Source organism: Natrix helvetica (genome assembly GCF_964273705.1).
Source record: "Natrix helvetica genome assembly, chromosome: 6".
NCBI classification, from domain to species: domain Eukaryota; kingdom Metazoa; phylum Chordata; class Lepidosauria; order Squamata; family Natricidae; genus Natrix; species Natrix helvetica.
In genome coordinates this window covers 15,749,804-15,773,302 of record NC_138553.1, presented here as the reverse complement: position 1 = coordinate 15,773,302, position 23,499 = coordinate 15,749,804, and the positions used below count along the sequence as shown (strand labels likewise).

Below are 23,499 nucleotides of genomic sequence, written 5' to 3'. Positions count from 1 at the left end.
ATATATATATATATATATATATATATATATATATATATATATATATATATATATATATATATATATATATATATATATATATAAACACTACAATAGGTAGGAAGAGAGAGAGAGTAGGAAGGTAGGTACGTAGGTAGGTAGAGGGGAGAGAGAAATACAGTAGGTAGTTAGGGGGAGAGAGAGAGAGAGAAGGTAGGTAGATGCAGGGAGGGAGGGAGGGAGAGAGAGGGAGGGAGGGAGAAATACAGTAGGTAGGTAGGGAGAGAGAGAGTAGGTAGGGAGGTAGACGTTTCCAGCTGTATTTATCCATGGGCTGGAAAAGGAAATCGCTGACAATCTGCTGCACCTAAGACTTTGTTTCTGCTGGCACAGCACTTGATCAATCTAATTCTCATCAATCACTCAGAGAGCTTTCCGAAAGGAAAACAAAAAGTTTTTGCACTCTGCAAACCTCCCAAAAATGGTCCGTTTGTTTGCAAAAACGGGCCAGTTTTTTTTAAAGGCATGAATAGCCTTTGGGGGGGCTTGCAGAGTGCTCGGGGGAGGGGGCAAAAATGAGGAAAAAATGGTCCATTTTTCGGGAAAACGGGCCCGTTTTTTGTCAAGAAAATTACATGCATAGCCTTATGGAGGCTTATAGAGTGCTCCTAGGGACGCGGCAAAATTGAGCAAAAAACAGCCTGTTTTTTGCTCATTTCTGCCCTCCCCAGTCCCCAGGAGCTCTCTGAAAACCTTCTACAGGCTCTGCATGGCCATTTTGGTGAAGTGGCAGGGCTTCGGGAGGCAAAAAATGCTGCATTTGATGTATAAAACGCACCCAGATTTTCAGCCTCTTTTTTGAGGGAAAAAGGTGCGTCTTATACTCTAAAAATATAGTAACTAAGCTCTAACATAAACCCCCACAAAAAATCTAGTCACGAGAGGTACAAAACTTAAGGCTATTTTCCATCAACTAGGCAAACCTAAACTTATTTAAAAAATCTTAATGAGCAAGCAGTCTTATATGGAGGGAGATGATTCCTCAATTACAGTTGTAATTGAAACATTTGAACTCTTTTGAATGTTCGGTATTCTTGCATAAATATGACTTAAAATATCTGTTTCCAACACAGGTTAAAATTAGGTAAGCGAAATCAATTAAACAAATGAATCAAATACATGCTTGTTCATTTATTCATACTATGGTCCAAAGCTTTATCTAATTTTAGGAACCAAGTAAAGTGTATCATACCAGTCCAATCTTTATATAAAGGAAGTATGCAGAATAAACCCTCAATATACTAATTGGGCAAATGGGTAACTGCCAAAGTAGAATCTAGAATACATTTTAGACTTAGGCAGAATGACAAGTGCAATTTTAGCCCCAGATTGTATGAACCAATTTTGCCTGTTGCATGGAAAATCTTCTAAATTTAGAGTTCACTTTAGTATTATGGCAAGGTCCATCCTCTCTAAAGACAAGTGCACTATTCTTTGAAACTGCTTTTTCAAATAGGAATGAACACAGTGTATTTAGATTCTGGTCATGAAGGGCACTACAGATAACAGCACTGAAAGGCAGAGTGGCTCAGAAAACCAACAATTTAGAATCTCCATGGGTGTATCTACAAAGACGCTACCTGGTACACGGAATGTGAAAACGAACTGACATGTTTTAAGAAATTATCTTCTAACTTATTCTGTGGGGCGTAAATTGTTAAACTTACAAAGAGGCAAAGAGTCTGCATTTACTTACAGGCACACCATGTTCCATGAGAATATTGGGGTTCATGATAGTGACTAACTGGTGCAAAAGATCAGGCTGTGTCTCAAACAGCTCCGGAGCCAGTTCTCGCATAACCTCCTCTAGTTGTTCTGCTGCATGGGAAGGCACTCCATACCAGGTCTTTGGTTCCCCCCTAGGATCCATTATCCGAAAGAAAACATATGGTATAAAATATATTCTATTGAAACTTCCAATTATAATCAACAAATGCAAGCAAATATATTTCAAAAGCAGTGCTGCAACATGGCCAAAAACAATATACTTCAGGCCAAGAGTTGACAACTTGCTCATCAGCTTCCAGCATGGACAATAGTTTTCCATAATTTAACTGCACACCAACCAAATTATATAAAACGATAAAAAGTAATTATTCAGTTTATAGTATTTATTCTGCAATTCTGAAAAATTGAAACGAAACGTTATCCTTCCCATGTATTTGAACTATTTTCCACCACATTTTATTATTTATTTTTATAGACCATCAACAGTTTTAATATAAAGCCTAAATAGATTGGACTAAATGCTAGTGATGAGCAAATTGTGGAGATCCTGTAGGTTATAATTTAACTACAAATAGGTCAGAGGCCACCCTTTCCTGGCATATAGGAAGGTGTGGGAAATAGGAATGTATGTAAGACCTATCTACTATTCCTAGGGACACAGTAGCTCAGTGGCTAAGATGCTGAGCTTCTCGGTCAAAAAGGTCGGCAGTTCAAATTCCTAGCGCTGCTCCCGTTACTTGTCCCAGCTTCTGCCAACCTAGCAGTTCGAAAGCATGTAAAAATGCAAGTAGAAAAATAGGGACCACCTTTGGTGGGAAGGTAACAGCGTTCCGTGCACCTTTGGCATTTAGCCATGCCGGCCACATGACCACAGTGACGTCTTTGGCTGTTTGGCTTTGAAACGGAGATGAGCACCGCCCCCTAGAGTCAGGAACGACTAGCATTTATGTGTACGAGAAGAACCTTTACCTTACTATTCCTAGCCATTTTCACAAATCATACTTAAGAATATGAACATTTGCAAATCAGTTATAAGATGGGAGCCCCAACTGTGGATCTAATTTAATTTCTAATTTAATTTCCTTGCTTACTGATCTTTCCACAACATACATTTTCAAGTGCTAGCATATATGTTTTTTGAGAACACATGTCCACTCCCACACTATATTCACACACTTGAGGCAAATCCCTATTCTTCAATGCTATGCAAAGAACTGATTTACACTTTGCTGGGAAAAAAAAAGAAACAATGCCAATCCATATCACTGTTATTATTAGAAGCATATCACACACTCCATACCAATGCAGGTAATTGATGGAATAGCTCCAGTGATCTTCAATGTGCCAACAGAAAGAAGAAAAGCACATTCCCACATAAAGCCAAGGCACTTTCATGCCAGAAATGTCAGCATTGATGTGTGCAAGGACAGACTGGTCCAGGACTGGCATGTTATTAAGATTCCAACCAGAAAGAGCATATTCCTGTCAACAAAACAAAGTCCATAAAAGAAATAACCAGAAAATAATCAGTATGCTGCTCAAAATCACAAATATTTTTAGCATGTATACTTCATGGCTATGCCACAATGCACTGCCTCACTCTAAATCGCGGGTGTCAAACTCGCCGTGTCACGTTGCTGTTATCATGATTGTTTTTTCCTTTCATGGACCTTGGGTGGGCGTGTCCTGCATGTAACGCATCCTGTCTGTGGGCCACCAGTTTGACATCCCTGTTCTAAATTCTATGTTATGGGTTTAGGGTCCCAGTTCCAGACCAGTTGCATTCAATAAGCCATGTAAGTACACTATATCCTGTTCTTGTCTCTGAACTTTCTATTCTCCACCACTTACAGTGGCACTATCAATCTAACACTACGTAGTTGGCCAAAGTATGGAATCCAAAGCAAAATCACCACTTCCAACATCTTTGCATGTTAATTACATTGAATTTATCTCTAATAGGTGAATACCCTATAAGCCCACATCTATGATCTGAAAATTCTGCTCAGCACTCAGCACTATGTAATATAGGACAGGCACATCATTCAGTTCTCATAGGATCCCAGCATGCTAATGCCAGATGCAATTACAGCCAACAGAATAATAGAAAAAACATTAAATGTCTTATCTCTTCTCAATATTGAAAAAAAATTAAATGCATTAAGCCTAAATCCAGTTAAGATATTGCCATCTGGCATTCAAACTACATCGAAGTTAGATATCCTGGCCATACCTCCTCTTCTGGCATTATCTTGTGCCTCCCATCCTTTACAGGAAAGCCACTTCCAAAATCTTTGGATGAGATATCAGCTCCATATTCCACAATTACATCCTCTTCAATACTGCTCACAAGTCGCCAAAATTCCTTCTCCACCAATTCTGTAGGAACCATCTGAAAAGCCCAAGAGAAAACCATCAAGAAGAGCTCAGGTTTCGAAGTCTGCAAGTACTTATAACTTAACTGGTGTTAGTTTTCTTAGCACGCATTTAAATTGTTTGCATTTTAATGCAGGGACAGTATTCATAATTGATATAAAGATGTAAAGAAAACATCAGTACATTTTTTTTGAGCTTTAGGCAATTTTATTGTAATTTGTCCTATTGTAATTTGAGCTATTTTTCACAGTGAAGCTGAAAATGCAAATTGAATTCTGTGCTGTTATTTTAACTTTAATGAAGAGATCCATATTGGAGCAACAGTTTGATACAATGTTTAAGTTGCTGGGCTACAAATTAGGATTCCGTGAGTTCTCCCTTAGGCAAAAAAGTTGGCTGGTTGACTTTGGGCCACTCGCTCTCTTTCATGTTAACCCACCTCAAAAAGTTGTGGTTGCTATGGCAAAAAGAAGGGAAAAGGAGTTTTACATATGCTGTTTTAACTTGAACAAAATAAAGGTGGGATATGAATCTCGTGATAACACCAACAATAAGTTCATAAAATAGATTAAGTAGGACTTAGGAAGAACTCTGCTGGGGCAAATTTTATTAAGGTGGTCACATTCAAAATCTGATGAAGCTATGGTAATGCTGATTGGAATTTAAAGAAAAATGTTTTCTACATAGTGTATAAAAATCTGTCAATTTGGAGAGAACTACAGGACCTCAAATTTTATTTTACGTGACCATACCAATGAGCTCTGATACTCCTGGCCATTAACAATATAGAATCCATGCTGTCCTGAAAAACTCAATTTCCCGTTTCTAATTGCTATAAAACTAATATAACTCTAAAAGACAAACTAAAAGCATTTTAAGTTATAAAAATATATTCAATTGTCAAATAAACTATTCATAAAACTTTTTACAATCTGCAGAATTTGAGGGAATTACCTACGAGAAAGTTGGATCGCATCATGCCGAATTTTACATACTCCTCAGTACAAAAAGGACACACACACATATAACCTGCTGTCCTGAAGATATTAACAATGACCCACTTACATGGACTGGCATATTGAAATAATCCGACTTGAAGTTGTCTGCCATCTCGCCAAAGCTTTGGAGGCTGTACTCTCGAACAGCTTGTTCAAATCCAAAGGCTTCCCGTGGTTTGCTACACTCCTAGGAGAAGAACAAAGTAGCATTTATTATGGAAGACAATCAATCTTTTCCTCACCAAGTTTTGAGAAAAAGAAAGTTGTCAATTACTTTCTACAAATGAAAAAACTCTAGGCTGGAATTTAAGGGGCCAACTAGAATATCTAAGAGAGAGGCATGTTTTTCAAAATCTGAAGCTTGTATTTACTGCAGTGCATTATAGAAAGAATAACTAAGTTAAGAAACAAACTTAGTTCAATTGTGAGTTTTGAAGAGACACAAATATCTGCCAGTCATTCAGCTGCATGTGTTGCAGTTTTCCTTAGTAAAATCTACCGTGTTTCCCTGAAAATACGCCAGGGGCTTATTTTCTTTTGCCCCACGAAATATGCCCTTGGGTTTATTATCAGGGAGGGCTTATTGTTTTGGGGCTGGACAGAGAGTCTTCCAGCAGCCGGCCCACCATAGAGAGCACTCCTAGAGCGGCCGATGCTGAAAGACTCGGCCCCGAGTTTTTAAGTTGCGCGGAGCGGAGCGGGGCGGCGGCGGGCGGCGGAGAGCAGCAGCAGCCAGCGGCGGTGGCCTGGGAGAGCTGCACAAGGGCTTGGTGAGGCTGCGGGCGGAACAGGCGCTCGCGCAACCCACTTCTCCAGCCGGGCAGAGCTCCATGCACTGACCTAGGGGGTATCCCGAATGTGCCAAGCCGCAGGAGCTGGGGGGCGGGCAGAGCGCCACATGGCTTGGCACCTTAGGGATTACCCCCTAGGTCAGTGAATGGCGCTCTTCCCGGCTGGAGAGGGGATTTGCCGGGCGGCTGCTCGTGGGCATGATTACCTCATGGCTGCTTCGCCGCTGAGGCTGTGCCCGGCTCTTCGAGAGCCAGTTCACAAGGGAGCAGCCGCCCGGCCAGGCAGAACGCCACTCCCCAACCTAACGGTATCCCGAAGGCGGCAAGCAACATGAGCGCTTCCCCCCCCCCCGGCTCCTGGACTTGGCGCTTTCGGAATAACGCTAGGTCAGTGAGCGGTGCTCTGCCTGGCCGGAGGGGGGGTTTATTTTCGGGGGTGGGCTTATATTTTTGCCCACGCGAAAAATGTGGCATGGGTTTAGTTTCGGGACAGGTTGTATTTTCGGGGAAACACGGTAGAAATAAACTAAGCTCAAAGGTTTTTTTTTCCAGCTACAAGGTCTCTAAGTCTTATTACTTACTATTTTGCATTCTGCAAATTATTTTGTAGAAGCCCCTTCTAACAGAAGCATAAAATAATCCACCAAATTACTACATTTATTACATTAGCCTAGCTAGCCATAATTAACAAAAATTTCCTTGTGTACATGGGCATACATGCATTGTGCTATGCTATATGTTAGAAAAATTGTACCTCAGCAACACATTTGGGACATCTCCAGTCACCTTTTGGAACATCAGGTAAAGGCGGTATTAAGCAAAAAGTGTGGTAGCTGTCATCACACCCATCACACAGCAACAATTTATCCTCATTGTTTCCCCGACCACAAAACAAGCAGACGTATAAGTCAACCTGAGAAAAGTAAATTTCTTGTAAACTGATGACACTTATATATAATCCGACAGTTGTTACATAAACTTATTTCTATCCTTCATGCCACAGGACAGTTTCCAAAACTTAAATGGGAAACATCTGGTTCTCTACAGTGGACAATAATGAGGGATGGAGTTGTACATTGTTTCCTAGACAAACAAGTGCAGAAAATGGAGAGGTGCTATTGAGATCAGAAACAGAAAGATACATACAAACTAGAGTTTTAGTATGAGTAAAAATTGGACTTCAAAAATTATAGGCTGAACTACAAATTTTAATAATGGACTACTATTCATAAACATAGCAATAGATATTACCTCTCTAATTTTCAAACAACTTTAATAAAATGTAGGCATTTTATTTTCTTATTCCTTTACCTACATCTTTCCAGCCTAGACATCCCTACGACCAATCCGCTCACACAGAGAGGGACTTCTCCGGGTGCCGTCCGCTAAACAGTGTCGGGGGGCGACACCCAGGAGCAGGGCCTTCTCTGCGATGGGCCCAGCCCTCTGGAATGAGCTCCCCACCGACATTAGGATTACTACCGACCTCCGCTCCTTCCGTTCAAAACTCAAGACCCACCTTTTTCAACTAGCCGGCCTGGCTCAATGATAGTTCCATGTTTATCCTCCTGGCAATCTTTTAAATTTGTAATTTTATATTGGGGTATTTTAAATTTTAATTTTATTAAGACTATTACTATGTATTGTACTATGCGATTTTGACACCTCCTCCGTGAAATGTTTTAATTGTATAATATGTGTTTTTATTTATTGTACGAGTCCCTTTGTGGAGAGGGAGCGGCTAACAAATATAATAAATTCAAATTCAAATTCAAATTCTAGACAAGCAGCAAGCTTGAGTGACATGTTGTAAAGCAAACTTACAAAGTTCACAGATAATGCCCCTTTCCGCTGCCTCATCTGCATACCAAAAGCCTCAGATCTGGTACCTTTGCGTCTCCGAGGAATATCATCTGAAAAAGAAAATGCATACATCATAAACCACAAAAAGAAACCAGAAATCTACAATACAGCAGCCAACAGAAGCAAAATATTAGATGAATTGTTTGATTATATTAAGCAATAGACACAAGACTCATTAGTCACATGACTGCAACAAAGGGCAGTTCTCAAAACATTTTGCAAAGGGAATCTAAAAGAGTTTCTCAAAGATTCATATCTTTCATTTGACAAGATTCATATATTTTTTAAAAATGGAAGTCAGAAGAATATGGGTAGGATAGATCTCTGGCTTTTTTCCATTGTGTTATTTAATGTGGGGGTAACTGCACAAACCAGAACTATTTTCTATTGCAAAGCTGGAAATCAGGCCAAAGCATACAAATCTATTCCCAGAAATGTATTTCAAAAATGGATTGAGAAAAGCCAATCCACATACACAATTGCAGAGGTCCTTTTTGGTCAGCAGTTGCTAGATTCACAAGTAGAATATCCTAAGCATCCACAACTCTACACCAAGAGAACAATTTTTACCTAATCTTTCCCAACTAAAGTTAACTTGAATGTTCAGTAATGTATCTTTTCCAACAATAAACCCTTAATTTACTAGTTCATTCACAATTTTATGCCTATAGAGTGGTGCGGTGGCCTAGAGGTGGAGCTCTCGCCTCACAATCAGGAGGCTGTGGGTTCGATCCTAGGTAGAGGTGGATATTTCTCTCTCTGGGCACAGTGAGAATATATCTGCTGAATATAACTCCGCATTGGCAACAGGAAGGGCATCCGGCCAGTAAACACTCAGCTCCATTCAATTCCCCAGATTCCTCCCCTCAAGGGATTATGGGGTCATTAAAAGGAGAAAATGATTCACAATTTTATGCCTATGTAATGCCATTCTATGCATATGTAAATGCTCATTTTAACGGATACCCCATTATTTTGTTAAATCAAAAATACGGAATTTATCAGAGGCCACAACATTATTTGGGTATGTTAAAAGCCTCACAATAATTCACTTTGCCTTTGCTCCAAGAAATGACAACTAATTACACACACACAACTGTGCAATATCCAGTATTTACAACACTAAATGAACCTAAGCACCCAAATATTTTATCAGTATCAAGACTGAAAATATCTTAATCGTTTTAGTTACTTATTTCTTTATAAAATTTATTGGCTGCCCGTATTACCAGAGGGACAGCTTATGTAATTAAAGCATGTCTATACATATACATTAAAAGATAAATAAATTAAAAGCAAACATTTAAATCTAAGGACATGTAGGGAGGGAGGGGAGGAGTAGGGGGGGAGGTGGGATCTGTTGTTACTCGATCAACTACCTCCACTGTGCTGTTCTCCCATTTGGGACCCTACGTCAATTGCCAGAGCCACATCTTGAGCCCTTACGAAAGGATAGAAGGGTTGGGGCCAACCTCATATTGGGGAGGGCAAGAGCAGAGGAAGCCCTCCTTCTGGATCCTGCCAGCCGGAATGATTGGGTTGATGGGACTCGCAGCATGCCTCCTCTGCCAGCACAAGTGGGACAAGCCACTCATAACATTACACTGTCAACTCATAAAGCTCGATTTGAGATGGCACAGGAGACAACTCCAATACTTAATCAAATGGAAGGGCTACCCCTTATCAGAGGCATCTTGGGTAAAGAGTACTATGTTTCCCCCAAAATAAGACTGGGTCTTTTAACGCCCGAAATAAGCACTTGGCCTTATTTTCGGAGCAGTCTTACTTTTTTTGAGGTGTAGGAGACCCCTTAACCTCAGCCCACCGCCTGTGGATCAGCTAATCCAGAGAGAGCTGGAAGTTTTGTCTGTTTCTGGCACACTCTTGTCAGCCCTAGCATCAGTGGACCTGCCGCTCTTTTTGCAGCCGCCACTAAGAGGCACGGTAGCTAGGGTTTGCAGGAGCGGCCCCTGCTAGGCCGTTCCGTGTGGATGGCAGGTGCATGTGGGCATGTTCCCCCCCCTTTCCCCACCCCAGGAAATGGCAGGGACCAGCTGCCCATGCACTTAAATATTTTAGGGGAGGGCTTATTTTAGCGCATGCGCTCAAAAGCCCAATTGGGTTTATTATCCGGGAGGTCTTATTTTTGGGGAAACAAGGTAGGAACATCCAAGCTGATTGCTTTATAGTAAAATTCCACACAGAAAATCCAAAGAAGCCGAGGGGGAGGGTCCACATCCCTAAATGTACGAGTTTTTAAGAATAAGACGAATGGTGGTAAAATCCTGCATTACCAATAATAAAAAGTCAAGTGTTAAATTTGAATTGCAATCTTACCTTCCTTTTCCTTTGTCCCCAACGTCAATCCCATCATCTTTGGTCCTGCTCCAAATATCTGAAGCTTCTTCAATTCAGTATTTCTACTCACCTCTCCTCCCTCTGCCTAAAGACAAGATTACATAAATTCACCATTACTATTTAGGCTGAAAGTAATTACTTTCTATGCTGGATGACTAAAAGTTATGAGCTGGATCAAATTCAACTTTCACAGATACCTTTTTCAAGAACAATGCTACTAAGGCACTTCAAAGGAAAAACATTACTTTAATTTCTACCACTATCTTCAACATGTTTCAGACTAATGATACAAATTACCCTTCTTGGAAGGGCATCCAAACTACTAATAGAAGATAATTAAATTACATACTTCTATATATAGAGACCATCTACTATGCATTTTAAAAAGAACTTTCCCCAACCAGTTAGGAAAAAAGTTATTATTTATTAAAGGACAATGTTACAAATAAGAATACAATTTTTTGATATTGCATTTACTGTCATTTATATCCTACTAACTTGCTTTAGACCCAAAAGCATATATATTCTATTACATACTTCATCAGCAAAAATACCATTACCTGTAGCCCATAAGCATCAATTGTTCTATTTCTTCTAGCTGATAAGATATTCTAACCTACATTGCCTTATACTTCCAATAACTGCTTTCTTTTGCACAAGTTAAATATTTTAAACAGATTTCCTAAATAAATGTTTAACATATATTCTTTTTTAACAATGCTAAAAATCCTGCTGGTGAAAATATCATGTAACATGTGAAGTACTGGAAGACAATAGAAAGTGAGACTCAGAAAAATCAGATTAAAATGATTTCATTTCACCTTGTCTGATTTTTTAAAATTAGTAACTATTTAAAAGAAAAAGATTCAAAACCTGTTTTGATTCAAAGCATAGGAAGAATTCTATTAGGAACTACAAATTTCACATCCAGATATTACACAGAGAAATTCTGAAACATAAGACAGAATTATTTGCCTGGTTCTTAACATTTTGAAATGATGTTATAATTCTATCCATTCCATAAGCCAAGTATTTCTGAAAACATTTAATTGTTTAACTTTGTTTTGAATATTCAAATCACATGAAATATAACAAAAGAGCTTGTAACTAGATCATTTTTTTGTGGCAAGGACGGCCTCTCCAAGTTTTCTATCTACACAATTCCATTTTAACTGATGATAGCAAGGTCACAACCTGACTACCTCTGTTCTACAACAATCCCAATTAAAGCTAATTAGTGACAGCAACTGTGTTTTAAGGAGGAGATGAAAAAAATGGAACAAAGATTACTGGGGAAGTATCCTGATATTTTAATTGTAATCTTCACAGTAGGAGATGGGGTTACTGATGCTTATTTTGGCTGCTTGTTTGAATGGTCTGTAAAAGGTACAAGGGCCAATGTCCCTTAAAACTATGAACATTTTACTATTAAATCTACATAAATACAACTGAAATTATTGTGGATATTTCATACAATTTTCCAATTTGGGAAAAATGGCCATTCAAATGCTAGAATGAAAATGATCTCTTTCCACCTTAAACCAACACATTTAAAGGGCACACAGCTTTAAAGGACATTTCTAAAAAAAAAAACGCATTATAAAATCCAGATTTAAAGAATTGAAAAGATTTTTTAACATGTATTTTTTAACTTTAACCTCAAAGGAAAACTTCAGCAGAATCTGGGGAAAACCACTCTAATCTACAAAAGTATGCCAATGGGAATTGTCTACTAATTTAAATATCCAATTCCAAAAACAGCTGCAAAACAAGATGAACCTTGAGAATTGGATAGGAAGTAAACAGACCTATAATGAAAGAGTTTTGCCCTTCCCAAGGAAATAAACAAGGGAAAAAATACATCAAACATCAAAATCAGATTTTTTTAGAAAATTGAATGAAATATTGCCAATAAATGTAGAATTCTTAAAGCATAAAGTTCATAGTTTGTGGTTTGCTTTATTGCCTTCCTGTCTGATCCTTCTATTGTTCCTACACATACAATTGTGTTTGAGTAACTCAGCTGCACATCAGTTTTTTTGTTTTAAGAATTGTAGGGAAGGGACCTGGTGGCCAAAGCTGCACACAACTTTTCTCTTGGGCTTCTTTGAGTCAAACAGAATAGAATTTAAATAATTATTGGTAGTACATAATTCTGATGAAAAGTCTCCTAACTCACATGGGAGAAAATAGTTATTTTACTAAAGACTGGGGAAATTATATAGAAGAGCCAGACACTGTCTAGAAAACACTCCTTGCTGCAAGCATTTTCCAAATTTAATTGGCAACCACATATTCGTAAAATGTTTTATTACTCCTCACACTAAAAATTTGAACCGTCTAAATAGTCTGAGTAGAAGCCAAAACTCCTTATCTTTTATTTATTGCTAAAGCATACATACACATACACACATACACACGCACACATAGTTTGTGTATACACAGATTAACATATATAGCAAACTTAGAAATAATAGTTGTGTATGTTGTACTAAATGTTTTGATGACATTCAATAAACACATTGTTATAAGGTAGACCACCTCATAGTTTATATCAAAGCACAGCATGTTTGGGCTAGGTTTGAGATGTTAGCTTGCCTAAGCCCTCTAAGACAGTTTATTTTAAAGGAGAAAATCAAACTTTCCAGTTTGTAGTTTGAACCACATGCTATACCAGATGATGCTCATGCAAAGTTCAACAGCTATCACAAATAAAATATGTTTTTTAAATAGGTTTATCAACCAAAGAACTATTAGATTATACTGCATTTTTATCTAACACTTTAAAAAGTCTCACTGTGGTCTCCTTGCACAAATCTTACGACCAGATAAAAGCCACTGCATTTTTAATGCTTCTGCACTGCACTGAATTTAAAGGCAGTCTATCTACGGTGGCCAATAGCCTGAATACCTGGGACTTCACACGTCTGGTTCTTTTCAGCACAACATTCATTCTTGCACCCTGTTTTGGAGGAGACTGAGCATCAACAGCAACTTCCTCAACTTCCACTTTTTCTTTAAGATCCAAGTTTGGCTTTTGGATGCCCTACAGAACCACAACACAAAAGGACAATAGATTGATTGGATCTGGGATGTCAGTCTCGTTTCAAACTGTACATAGCTACTGGGAGAAAAAGGCCTCCCAATAGTGACACATTATATATGTCATTAGGACAGATTCACCCAAATAAAATTAGCAGATTTTCCAAATGTTTTTATTTAGCCCCCCCAAAAAAACATTTTGAGTTTGACTTTCAGACTTTCAGTGTTCTCATCTTATCTAGCTAAAGTGATACAAAGAGACCAAAAACCCCAAATAATATGACTCTCATTAAGAAGACATTTTAAGTAAGGTAAATGCACATTAGACATGTCAACCTAGTACAAGTAGTCCTTGACTTATGACCACAATTGAGCCCAACATTTCTGTTGCTAATGAGTAATTTGCTAAGTGAGTTTTGCCTCATTTTACAACCTTTCTTGCCACAGTTGAGTGAATCGCTGCAGTTGTTAACTTAGTAATACAGTTGTGAAATGAATCTGGCTTCCCGTTGACTTTGCTTGTCGGAGGATTATGAAAGGTGATCATATGACTGTGACCATCATAAATATGAGTCAGTTGCCAAGTATCTGGGATTTGGATCACATGAACATGGGGATGCTACAATGGTTGTGTGAAAAACAGTCATGTCACTTTTCAATGCCACTGTAACTTTGAACGGTCACTAAATGAACTACTGTAAGACAAGGACACTAAAAAAAAGATAATTTGATTTCTTGCAAATAAAATGCTCTCACCATAAGGCTAACACCAGACTGGAAAAGTTCATAAGGGTATAAGATCCGTTCGTAGTGTGACTTCAACAGTGAACCTGTTGCTTTTCCTGGCAAATAACCCAACCGGCTTGCCACTTTAGACCATTTCTTCTCTTTAGTGACCATTTCAAATCCTCCTTTGCTGGCAACAATCTAAAACAAAAATTAAAAACAATGTGGCTGCAGATTTCTACAGATCAAGATCGGATACAAAGAAAGCATCTGCGAAATAAAACTACAACATTATTTAGGCAACCTAGACATTTTCTTCCTCCAAAGTTTTTCTTATCTACATATGCAAATAACTAGCTAAGCAGTTTGCACATCTGCCATTTAACCACACAAGAGTCTGAAACATTCAGTTTGATTAGTCATGTTCTGAAACACATTAATTTAACTTGCAATTATCTAATTCAGAAAACCTGGAATTGTTATGGAAGTTTATATCAAGAGCCCTAAAGCAGCAAAGTAGAGCATGTATATAGATCTTTCAATATTATGTTTGTCATCATTATTAGGCAAAAAATAAGGGGGAGGGGGGAGGTGTTGTTCTCTTCCACTCACTCTTTCTGGTTTAAACAACCAAATGTTTGTGAAGGACAGACCTTGAAAGAGTGAAAACATAGCTATTACAAAGAAACTAATTTTAAAATAGAGGATTTATTTTCATTTTGCTAAAACTGTTTTAAACAAGTAGAAGGTGCAACAGTAACAATAAAGTAACAATGTATCATGTACCAGGAAAAGAATAGACCTTTATAGGAGCAGAAAGGTGAAATGTTGCTTTAGGAGAATCTTGGACAAAGATTTGATCAAGAATAAACTGTACTAATTAACTTAGGCTGACTATTGCACTATAATGCACATTTAACACTTTTAAAAAGAATCCTAAAGAAGTTAATTATTTTGGGAAGTTTTCGATTATATTGATTTTATAGTAAACGAACAAAAATGACTTCTCAAAAATCTGAACATATCTCTTACTCTTCCCATCCAGTCATTCCTTAATTTCTCAAATGAATTACACCGGTGTATCATTTATTTGAAGACTTCTTGAAATATATTATGTAATGATTTAAAGATTAAAACAATGTTTTATAGCTTGCTGATACAGAATATTACATGCACAAAAAATTCTTGCTGCCTTAGATAGAAAATAATGCAGTTCTGATTACAAGAATGCACTGGTGTGTGTTATAGACTATCTTGGCCATAATATGAACACTTCCTTTACAAAAGAATTGTGCATCATTTACAGTGGAAAAGCTAGTTCAGATATCTATCATTTGCCTACCAAACCACTACAGATTCCCCACTTACCTTGCTCAGTGAATAAAGATCTAATATTTTTCTTTCTACTACTGGAATTTTCAGTGTAGACCCTTGAAGTTCCCAGAATTTTGCTAGTTGATCTAAGAAATCCAACTTCACTCTAGTCATTGCCTAATAATCAAACAAACAAAAGGTATCATACAAATTTGATGTATAAAGTTCTCTGTCTACAAAAGCAAATGGGAATAACAGAAGAGGCCATTTCAGCTGTTTCAGAGAAACTGTTAAATATCATACTTGTAGAGTTGCTATGAATTCTGTGAGGGGTGTGTGTGTGTGTCTTAAAATGATAAATGAATACATTCCACACTAGTGAAGGCGGAAAAAACCAGGGGAAATCATTAAAGAAATATGGAAACAGACAGGTGTATCCAGGTATACCAAAAATTGTATAACATTCTCCATACTTCAGGTTCCTCCTAAATAAATTTTAGGAGACTTTTGGCAAAAGTTGTTGCTTCCTCTTGCCTGGGCGAGGGGGGAGATTAAGGGAAATTATTCAAATGGTCTGAAATAAAAGCTGTGATTAATCCTAATAATGATTAGCTAGAACTCTACCTTAAAGATCACTTGTTTAAAACAAGTCATAGTTATAATAAATCCCTGTTTATTGAGCTCAAATAAAACAAGATAAAGATAAAAGCAAATACTGGCAAGATTGGAAGAAGAGCAAAATAGTACACTATAACCTCTCAATCTTAAACTATATTTTAATATCAAGCCTGAACCAGCTTCATCTTCCATAGATACTCATTACTATGGAATTAGTCATTACCAATATTAAGTTCTATCAAAATCCATGAAACATGAGTGCTGATCAGCTCTTCCCTCTTGCGCTCTCTACTGCATAATGCAGAAGAGATAAGATACACTAATTAGCTACATTACCTCAACTACTTTAGGTTAATATATTCCTGTAGATTCCCCCTGCAGTATAAAAGATCATAACCAGGCCCTTGTGTTATATTTTAACCTATGAAGGGCTGCAAAGTAGAACTACCAAGTATGCAATAATGGTTAAATAATGAATACTTTTATGCTTTCCTCCTGCCATAATGAGTGTCCAAGAGAGCCACTGGCACTGACAAAAGAACCCAGATAGAAATTAGTTCTAGTAAACTGCCATTTTTACTGGAGCATCAGAAAGTTATTTAATATGTGTACTTATAAAACAAAATTTACTCATAAATAGTGGCATAGTTTATTTTATATAATTATATCAATACAACATAAGAAACTGTGTGGACTTTTCAGGTCATTCATCAAACCATCTCACCAAAAAATTCTAAGTAGTCCAATACTGATGACTAGAAACTTACCTCCAGTTCATTCAAGCGCTGCACCCGTGGAGTAAAACGAAAGTTTTGCACATCACATGCAAAAGGAGGCTGCCAATCCTAAATGGGTAAACAAGGAAAGCCACATTTAAAAAACAAGCCTTCAATAAAACAACAAACACGACTTATATATTCTTTTTTTTTAACTTTTGAATGATTTACAAGCATTCCATGAAAAGCTGAAAATATTTCAGGTAGAAAGAGTATTATAAAATGAGTAAGTTTTCATACAATCTATTGTATATGCCCTAATCCTAGCAACTCCAGAATTCATATACAGTAGATTAATACTACACAGAAAAGAATACAAAATTATTATAACAAAACTAGGATTCACTATGTTGCAATTTAGAATCTGACTTTCTTGAACTTTAAACTTGATTGTTTTGAGTATGATACAGTTTGGCCTAAAATAAAGTATCTGTATTGTTCTGTATTTTGATGGAGAGAAATTTCAGAGCAATTTTCCATGATAAGTAGAACAAGGGTAGTGTATTTTAGCCTCTCCAACTCCTCTTCCACATAACCAGTGTACCAATACACCACACTTCAAGCATGGCACACTCCACTGGCTAATCTGCCCATTTCCCATTTCCCCAGTGCCTTCCTTTGCTGCTGCCTTATTCAATCAAAAATGTTTGACTTCCTGTTTTCCATCCTGGAACACCTGTCCCCCAGAAAATGTTTTTCAGGTTCATGTCTAGATAGATAGATAGATAGATAGATAGAGAGAGAGAGAGAGAGAGAGAGAGAGAGAGAGAGAGAGAGATATGAACATGTATCTCTCTCCATACCTGAACTTTGCAAATTTGCCCATTCCATACACAGAACAATCAGTGCATTGAATTGTTTGCATGTCCCTAATCAAAAAAGTGTTACAAATGTTGACCCAAATTACAAATCTATAAATACTCTAAAAATGGCACATCATTCAGCAGCTGCTCATGTCTTTGTAACCCTCCCCTTTCTCTCATACAACTAAAGAAGTGATTGCTACTTTTCATGATTTTTTTTAAAGCATAGTATTTCTCTCCAACTAAATGTATTTGTAATTATGCAATGAGTTAGAATGCAGCCGGCTATACTGGAATATAGAATGACAGTTTATTTTAAACGCTTACTAATATGAATCAGAACATCTGTTATTCATCACTAGTTATTACTTTTTAAGCTGTACATTTTTGACAATGTAACCTATTCATTATGCAGGTGTTAAATAAGTTAAAATGAGACATTTAAACTGAAGAAGACTGGGAATGATTGTTTGTTCCAACAGATATTTTAATCTGATGTTACTTGACATGATACAAATATAAGCATTCTTTAAGCGTAATATGTCACAAGGCCAAATACATGACTTCCATAGCTTTGAACACAAAGCTAATGAAAAAAAAACCACCAGCGATAGAGATGTAATGGCTGTTTTTTCCTGCACTTACAGAACTTACAAGGCTTAGACCTCATTCCAAAGAATTCTTTTACTTGTTATTGTAGCTGATCTATGTTAAATATCTTTTTATACTTGAAAAGCAATCTGATTTGCAAATTGAAGCCTAAAACTCCTCCATCAGCATCAATTAAATTCCTGGTTATGACAAATCTTAATAATTAAGTGACAAAAAAGCTGGGAAGCGATATGACTTATAATTGTTTTCCCCATTACCCTTTGGATTCTTGGAGAGAAGGCAGAAAAGAGGGGAAAAGGAGCTGAATCTCAGGCTGATTACATCGCTTTGGAGTTAAAAAGAGCCAGGTGAATAAAACTGCTACTGCACAGAAAAGGGAGCAAAGATGGAAGCCTTGATCTAGACTGACCTTGGGTGATGAAGGGGAGTGTCTATCGGGAACTAGAAAAGAGTTATTCAGGACTATGCATTCTAATCTCTTTTAAGGAGATTTTCTTCAAATTAACACAAAACATAGAGCAGAGAAAGAATCAGAGTGTTTTTAAAATATTTACAACCAAGAAAACCAGTAGAGAGACAGAGGCAGCAGGCTACTGGGGCTGTACACCATACAGTACAATAGGGACTATGTAGTTCTAGACAAAGAGATACAAAGCAAAATTATTTTCATGGAGAACCCAGACCGACACAAGAGACAAATGCGGGTTTTTTCATGGAGGCCAGGATACAGTTTAAAAGCCAGAGCTTTCTACCCTGTTATTGACAGAATTTAGCTCACCCAATCCCACTTCAAGAGAGCGACACCGACTGCAACTCAAAATCCCCCCCTTCCTCCCGATAAATTTAAGCCATCTGGCCAGACTCGATCACAAGAGACGGTATTTTAAACAACACACCATTAGGAGCTCTCTCTCTCTTTCTCCTTCCCCGGGAGCCAGAATTTAGCCTTCTTCGCCTGCCTAGTTGAACCTAAACGGTTCCCACTTCGTTCTCGCTTTCCCCCCAAAAAACGTTTCAAAGGAGGCTTTATTATATAGCGGGGCTGTTAAGCAAAGTTAACCCCGAATCAACAGAGGGGTGGTTGTTGTTGTTTTTCCCTCCCCTAATTCGGCGTCGGCCCATCGTGACAGAGACGCCATTGCTGCAAAAAAAGATCAAAGACCTTTCGGAAAAAGTCCGAAAACCAAAGGGCTCCCTTCGCCACCTTTCCCTCAACCCCATCCGAATCAAAGGGGGGAGTCGGCGGGCGGCCTTTGAAGAGGGGGGAGAAAAGAGAAGCAACTTCTTCAAAAGAGTGAAGACGACGGACAACCCCGAGACCTCTCCATCCCCTTCCCCGGAGGCCCGGCGGGTACCTTAGGCGGCCTGATCTTGCAGATGCCCGTTTTCTCCGCCAAGGGTCGGATGCGGCCGATGAAGCCGAGGGGGTTGCTGAACTCCTCCCAGCTGGGCTCGAAGACGGGGCACTCGGGCGGAGGCACGAATTCCGCCACGTAGTGCGGCCCATCCAGGCCGTCGTCGTCCCCCGACATGGCGGCGCCGCCGTCGTCCCTGCCGCCGCCGCCGCCGCCTCAGGAGCCCGGGCTAGAAGAAGCTCAGCTGGCGGGGAGCGGAGGAGAGGGAAAGAAAAGGCGAAACCGCTCAAAGATGGACCGGAGGGCGGAGGGACATCCCGGTACCCAGCGAGGAGCAAAGGCGATCCCGGCCGACGAGCAGCGGAGTCCTTCCAAAGCGAGGCCGCGGCTTCCTCAAGCCGGTCCAGGCCTCTCCTCTCCTTCCCCCCCCCGTTTGTTTTTGTTCGCCCCCCCCCCGCAAGGATTGGTGCTGCTTTGCGTGTGTGTATGTTTTTTTTCCTCCTTTTCCTTTTCCTCCCCTTCTTGAGAGGCTCAGCGGAAGTGACGCGCCTCAGTTAAATCCCCTTTCTCGCGGAAGCGACTAAATCATATCCTTCCGCTGATCTTGTTTTAAAATATAAGACAGACATATACATATATATGTAGTCCCGGCTCTGTTGTTGTTTTTGAACCGCTCTCTGGGTCTGAAGCGCTTCTCTCGCTCGGCGTTGTCCGCTTTAGCGCCTCATCTGACGAAGCTCGAGGGCGCTGAGCGAGCGAGCGAGCGAGGGGGTGTGTGGGAAGGGGGGGAAAAAGATTATGTATGCATGCGCGCGCAGGTCTTTCTTTCGGCGGAGTCGTTCTACCACAAGAACTTCCGGTGCCGAAAGCTCGTTTCTCTCTCCTCCCCCCACACTTTTCGGGCTCTGTGTGAAGAGATTGTGCTCCGCCCCTTTCCGTGTAATCTTTGGCAGGGCGCGAGCGCTCCTCTCTCTCACAAGACTTTCTCGTCAGTTAAGCTTCGCATTCCTCTCGCGTCCGGCCGACAAAGAGAAACCCGGACTCCGCCCACTTAACGAGTCCCACGAGCCAAGAAAAGTACCGAACTCCCCATAGGCCCCGCCCTCCGTGTCTCCACAGTAACCGTCCGCCCCTTCTCCCCCCACTCCCCACCCCCCATAAAAAACACGGCCACCTCAGCGCGCCGCCCCCCCCTGCAGTCCCTCAACGAACTTCCTCGGGAGATCTGCTTTGAGACGAGGGTGGTGTTTTTTTCTTCCTTTTTTTTTGCAAAACTAATTAGCATTCCCTCAACTTCATGCCATAAAACAACTTCGCGGCTGAAGAGAATATTCGTGCAAGATAATTGGTTAATTGTCTCTTGGAAATGGTTACTTTATTTATTTGTCAACAAGTACAAGGAAACAAGTATCAGTATAGACATGGACACATGAACAAATGGCACAAATAAATGGATATGTAGATATAAATAAGCTAAACTCTTTAAAGAACCGTGTAAAAGGAAAACTTTTGTTTTCCTCTCTTTTCCTGAAAAAAAATGAGGTTTCTGTGGCTCACCTGTTTTCTTTTGGCTCAAAAAAGCTAAGTAGGGCCAGGCCTGGGCCTTCATCTGCCTTTCAGTTGTAGTTACAAGAGTCGTATGATAAACGACAAACGATGCAACCAACCTGCCATCCATTGAGGACCTGTACACTGCACAAATCAAAAAGAGGCCTGTGAAAATAACAATAGAGCCCTCACAATCTGGACATAAATTGTTTCAACTTCTACCCTCAAAACGATGCTATAGAGCGCTGCACACCAAGACAACTAGACACAAGAACAGTTTTCCCCCAAATGCCATCACTCTGCTAAACAACTAATTCCCACAACAGTCAAATTATCTACTAAGACTGAATTACTATTATTCTTCTCTTCCTTCCTAGTACCTATCTCTTTCCACTGATGACTATAACCATGTTGCTTGTATCTTTACAATTTATATTGTTTTATTTGTTCCCAAGTATGATCTGATTGCTTATTAGTAACCTATGGCTATCACTAAGTGTTGTATCTTATGATTCTTGATGAATGTATTCTATTTTATTTTTCTTTATGTATACTGAGAATATATGCACCAAAGACAATTTCTTGTGTGTTCAATCACACTTGGTCAATAAAAAATTATATTCTATTCTAAATGACATTCATTAAAAATGGCCATCCTTTATTTCACAATAGAGTACAGATTTGTAAAATATAGTTGTCTAGGTTTTGCTTTTGGGTTTTCCTTTCTAAACCCAGGGGGGGGGATTAATCTTATGAACCCCTTTCCAATTTGCCCTTTATTATTTATATTTTTGTGCACACTTCAGATTTGTGCTATGTTTTTTTCCAATAAAATACGGTTGCTGTAGTGACAATACTATTTACCTGCTGCATCTTAAATAGCAGAAAACCACACTAGCGTGAAATTGGTGCCCCTGTTAACTGATCTCTATCCTGCTTCTGTTCCAAGTCACTGCCAGTCACCTGACAGCTCTTCAAGGTCATGGATGATTGTATACACCTCTTGGACATCCCCAAGTGTGTTGGAATAAAGGGTAAATGTTACTACCTTGTAACCTTAAGACAACTGAGGATTACTTTTCTCTACTCATGGCAAGAGAACATTGTGCAGACACAAGAAAAAAAAACATGCCACTGACTTGCAAGTGAGCAAAAGATTTTGGTCAGCACTTAGTTGGAAGACCACCAGGACTGCAGGCTAATCAAGGAAGGAAAACAACAGAAAACAACAGAAGCAACAGCAAACCATTGTATGGAATGAGCTGCCCCCGGAGCTCCTCATAATCCCTGACCTCCGGTCCTTCCAACGTGCCCTAAAAAGTTGGCTTTTCCAGCAAGCCGGCCTGGCCTGTTAATGTTAATTTATTTTAAATGTACTGTTTCTTTTTTTTAAAAAAAAATCGGTTTGGTCTTTTTGGAATTGGGTTTAATCTTTTTTTAACTTTTGTGATGTGTGTTTTTAATGTTGTATGCCGCCCTGAGTCCTTTGGAGAAGGGCGGCATATAAATACAAATAAACCTTAAACCTGTATCGTTGCCCCCAAATCCGTATAGCTGGGTCCATGAAGGAGCTGAACTTCATTCAAAGGATATTTCAATTCATTTCTATCCTGAAAAGGATTCTTTGAGTGAGGGAGACATGGCAAATTCTTTCTTATGTTGAGTGCCTTAAAATCTGGAAGGGATACTAGTGTTTCAAATAATGTAAAACACTTTTAGGTGCTTTCCTGGAGTAATCTCTAAATCTGTGAAACAAAGCCTAAAATTTCCTACCATTTTTCTTAGCTTCAAACAAAGATGGGATGTTGCAATGACTTTCATTTCTTAAACAAAAATAAAGGAGATTTTCAAGCAGCTGATTGTTCCATTTATTATTACACTTTTTCCTACTAAGAAGAGCTGGGGCTAAATTAATACCTAAATTGTCAGAAATCATGCCCTTGGTTCTGGAAGCTGGTATCCCTTCCAGGAAAAGTTCATTCTATAGTACTACAATTTTGCTTTGGGCAATGCAGAGGTGGGTTGCTCCTGGTTCGGCCTGGTTCAGCCAAACCAGTAATGGTGGTGGCAGGAAGCTCTGCTCACCCACCCTAAGCACATGCACAAGCACCAGCGAACCAGTAGTAAACCAGTTAGCAACCCACCACTGGGGCAATGAAATAAAAATCTTTTCTACATAGCTATTGAAATTTATTTCAGGATTTATAAACTACGTTCCAACATTACTTACTGAACAATTAGCAGAAAAATAGTAATATTACAATATCCAAAAGTAGAAGTAATAAAATGTCAATTACAAAATCTAAATGCAGGTAAAAAATATGGAATAAAATCTGTCTAGACTTTTTCCAATAAATATACAGAATTGTTCTGCCTTATAGGACAAGTAATGCTACTAACCCAATTGCTAAAAATCTTTAAAGTTACAATTAACCTTGACTACTTAACCTGTTGCCAATTTGCCAAACCTGTTTAGGACCAATAATGGTTAATGTGTTCAAAGATGGTTACACAACTTATAAAATATCATATTAAGCACATGCCTTGCCCAG

General features: G+C 39.0%; 1 protein-coding gene across 3 annotated transcripts in view; it reads right to left on the bottom strand.

Moving 5' to 3' along the window:
• The window catches only part of KDM5A (lysine demethylase 5A), a 53,254-nt gene extending 33,296 nt beyond the window's left edge, over nt 1–19,958 (bottom strand). Inside the window, exons 1-12 of one of the 3 annotated variants that reach the window (XM_081957274.1) lie at nt 19,400–19,957; nt 16,621–16,698; nt 15,290–15,412; nt 13,952–14,122; nt 13,065–13,199; nt 10,133–10,238; nt 7,757–7,845; nt 6,687–6,845; nt 5,209–5,328; nt 4,001–4,159; nt 3,068–3,249; nt 1,736–1,898 (exon numbers count right to left, since the gene is read on the bottom strand). In XM_081957274.1, coding sequence (XP_081813400.1) covers nt 1,736–1,898; nt 3,068–3,249; nt 4,001–4,159; nt 5,209–5,328; nt 6,687–6,845; nt 7,757–7,845; nt 10,133–10,238; nt 13,065–13,199; nt 13,952–14,122; nt 15,290–15,412; nt 16,621–16,698; nt 19,400–19,576 — 1,662 coding nt within the window. In that variant the 5' untranslated portion in view covers nt 19,577–19,957. Of the gene's footprint in view, nt 1–1,735; nt 1,899–3,067; nt 3,250–4,000; nt 4,160–5,208; nt 5,329–6,686; nt 6,846–7,756; nt 7,846–10,132; nt 10,239–13,064; nt 13,200–13,951; nt 14,123–15,289; nt 15,413–16,620; nt 16,699–18,940; nt 18,959–19,399 lie in introns of those variants that run through there. The other 2 variants (XM_081957276.1, XM_081957275.1) reach the window with 2 other exon arrangements.
• Nucleotides 19,959–23,499: the final 3,541 nt, after the last annotated feature.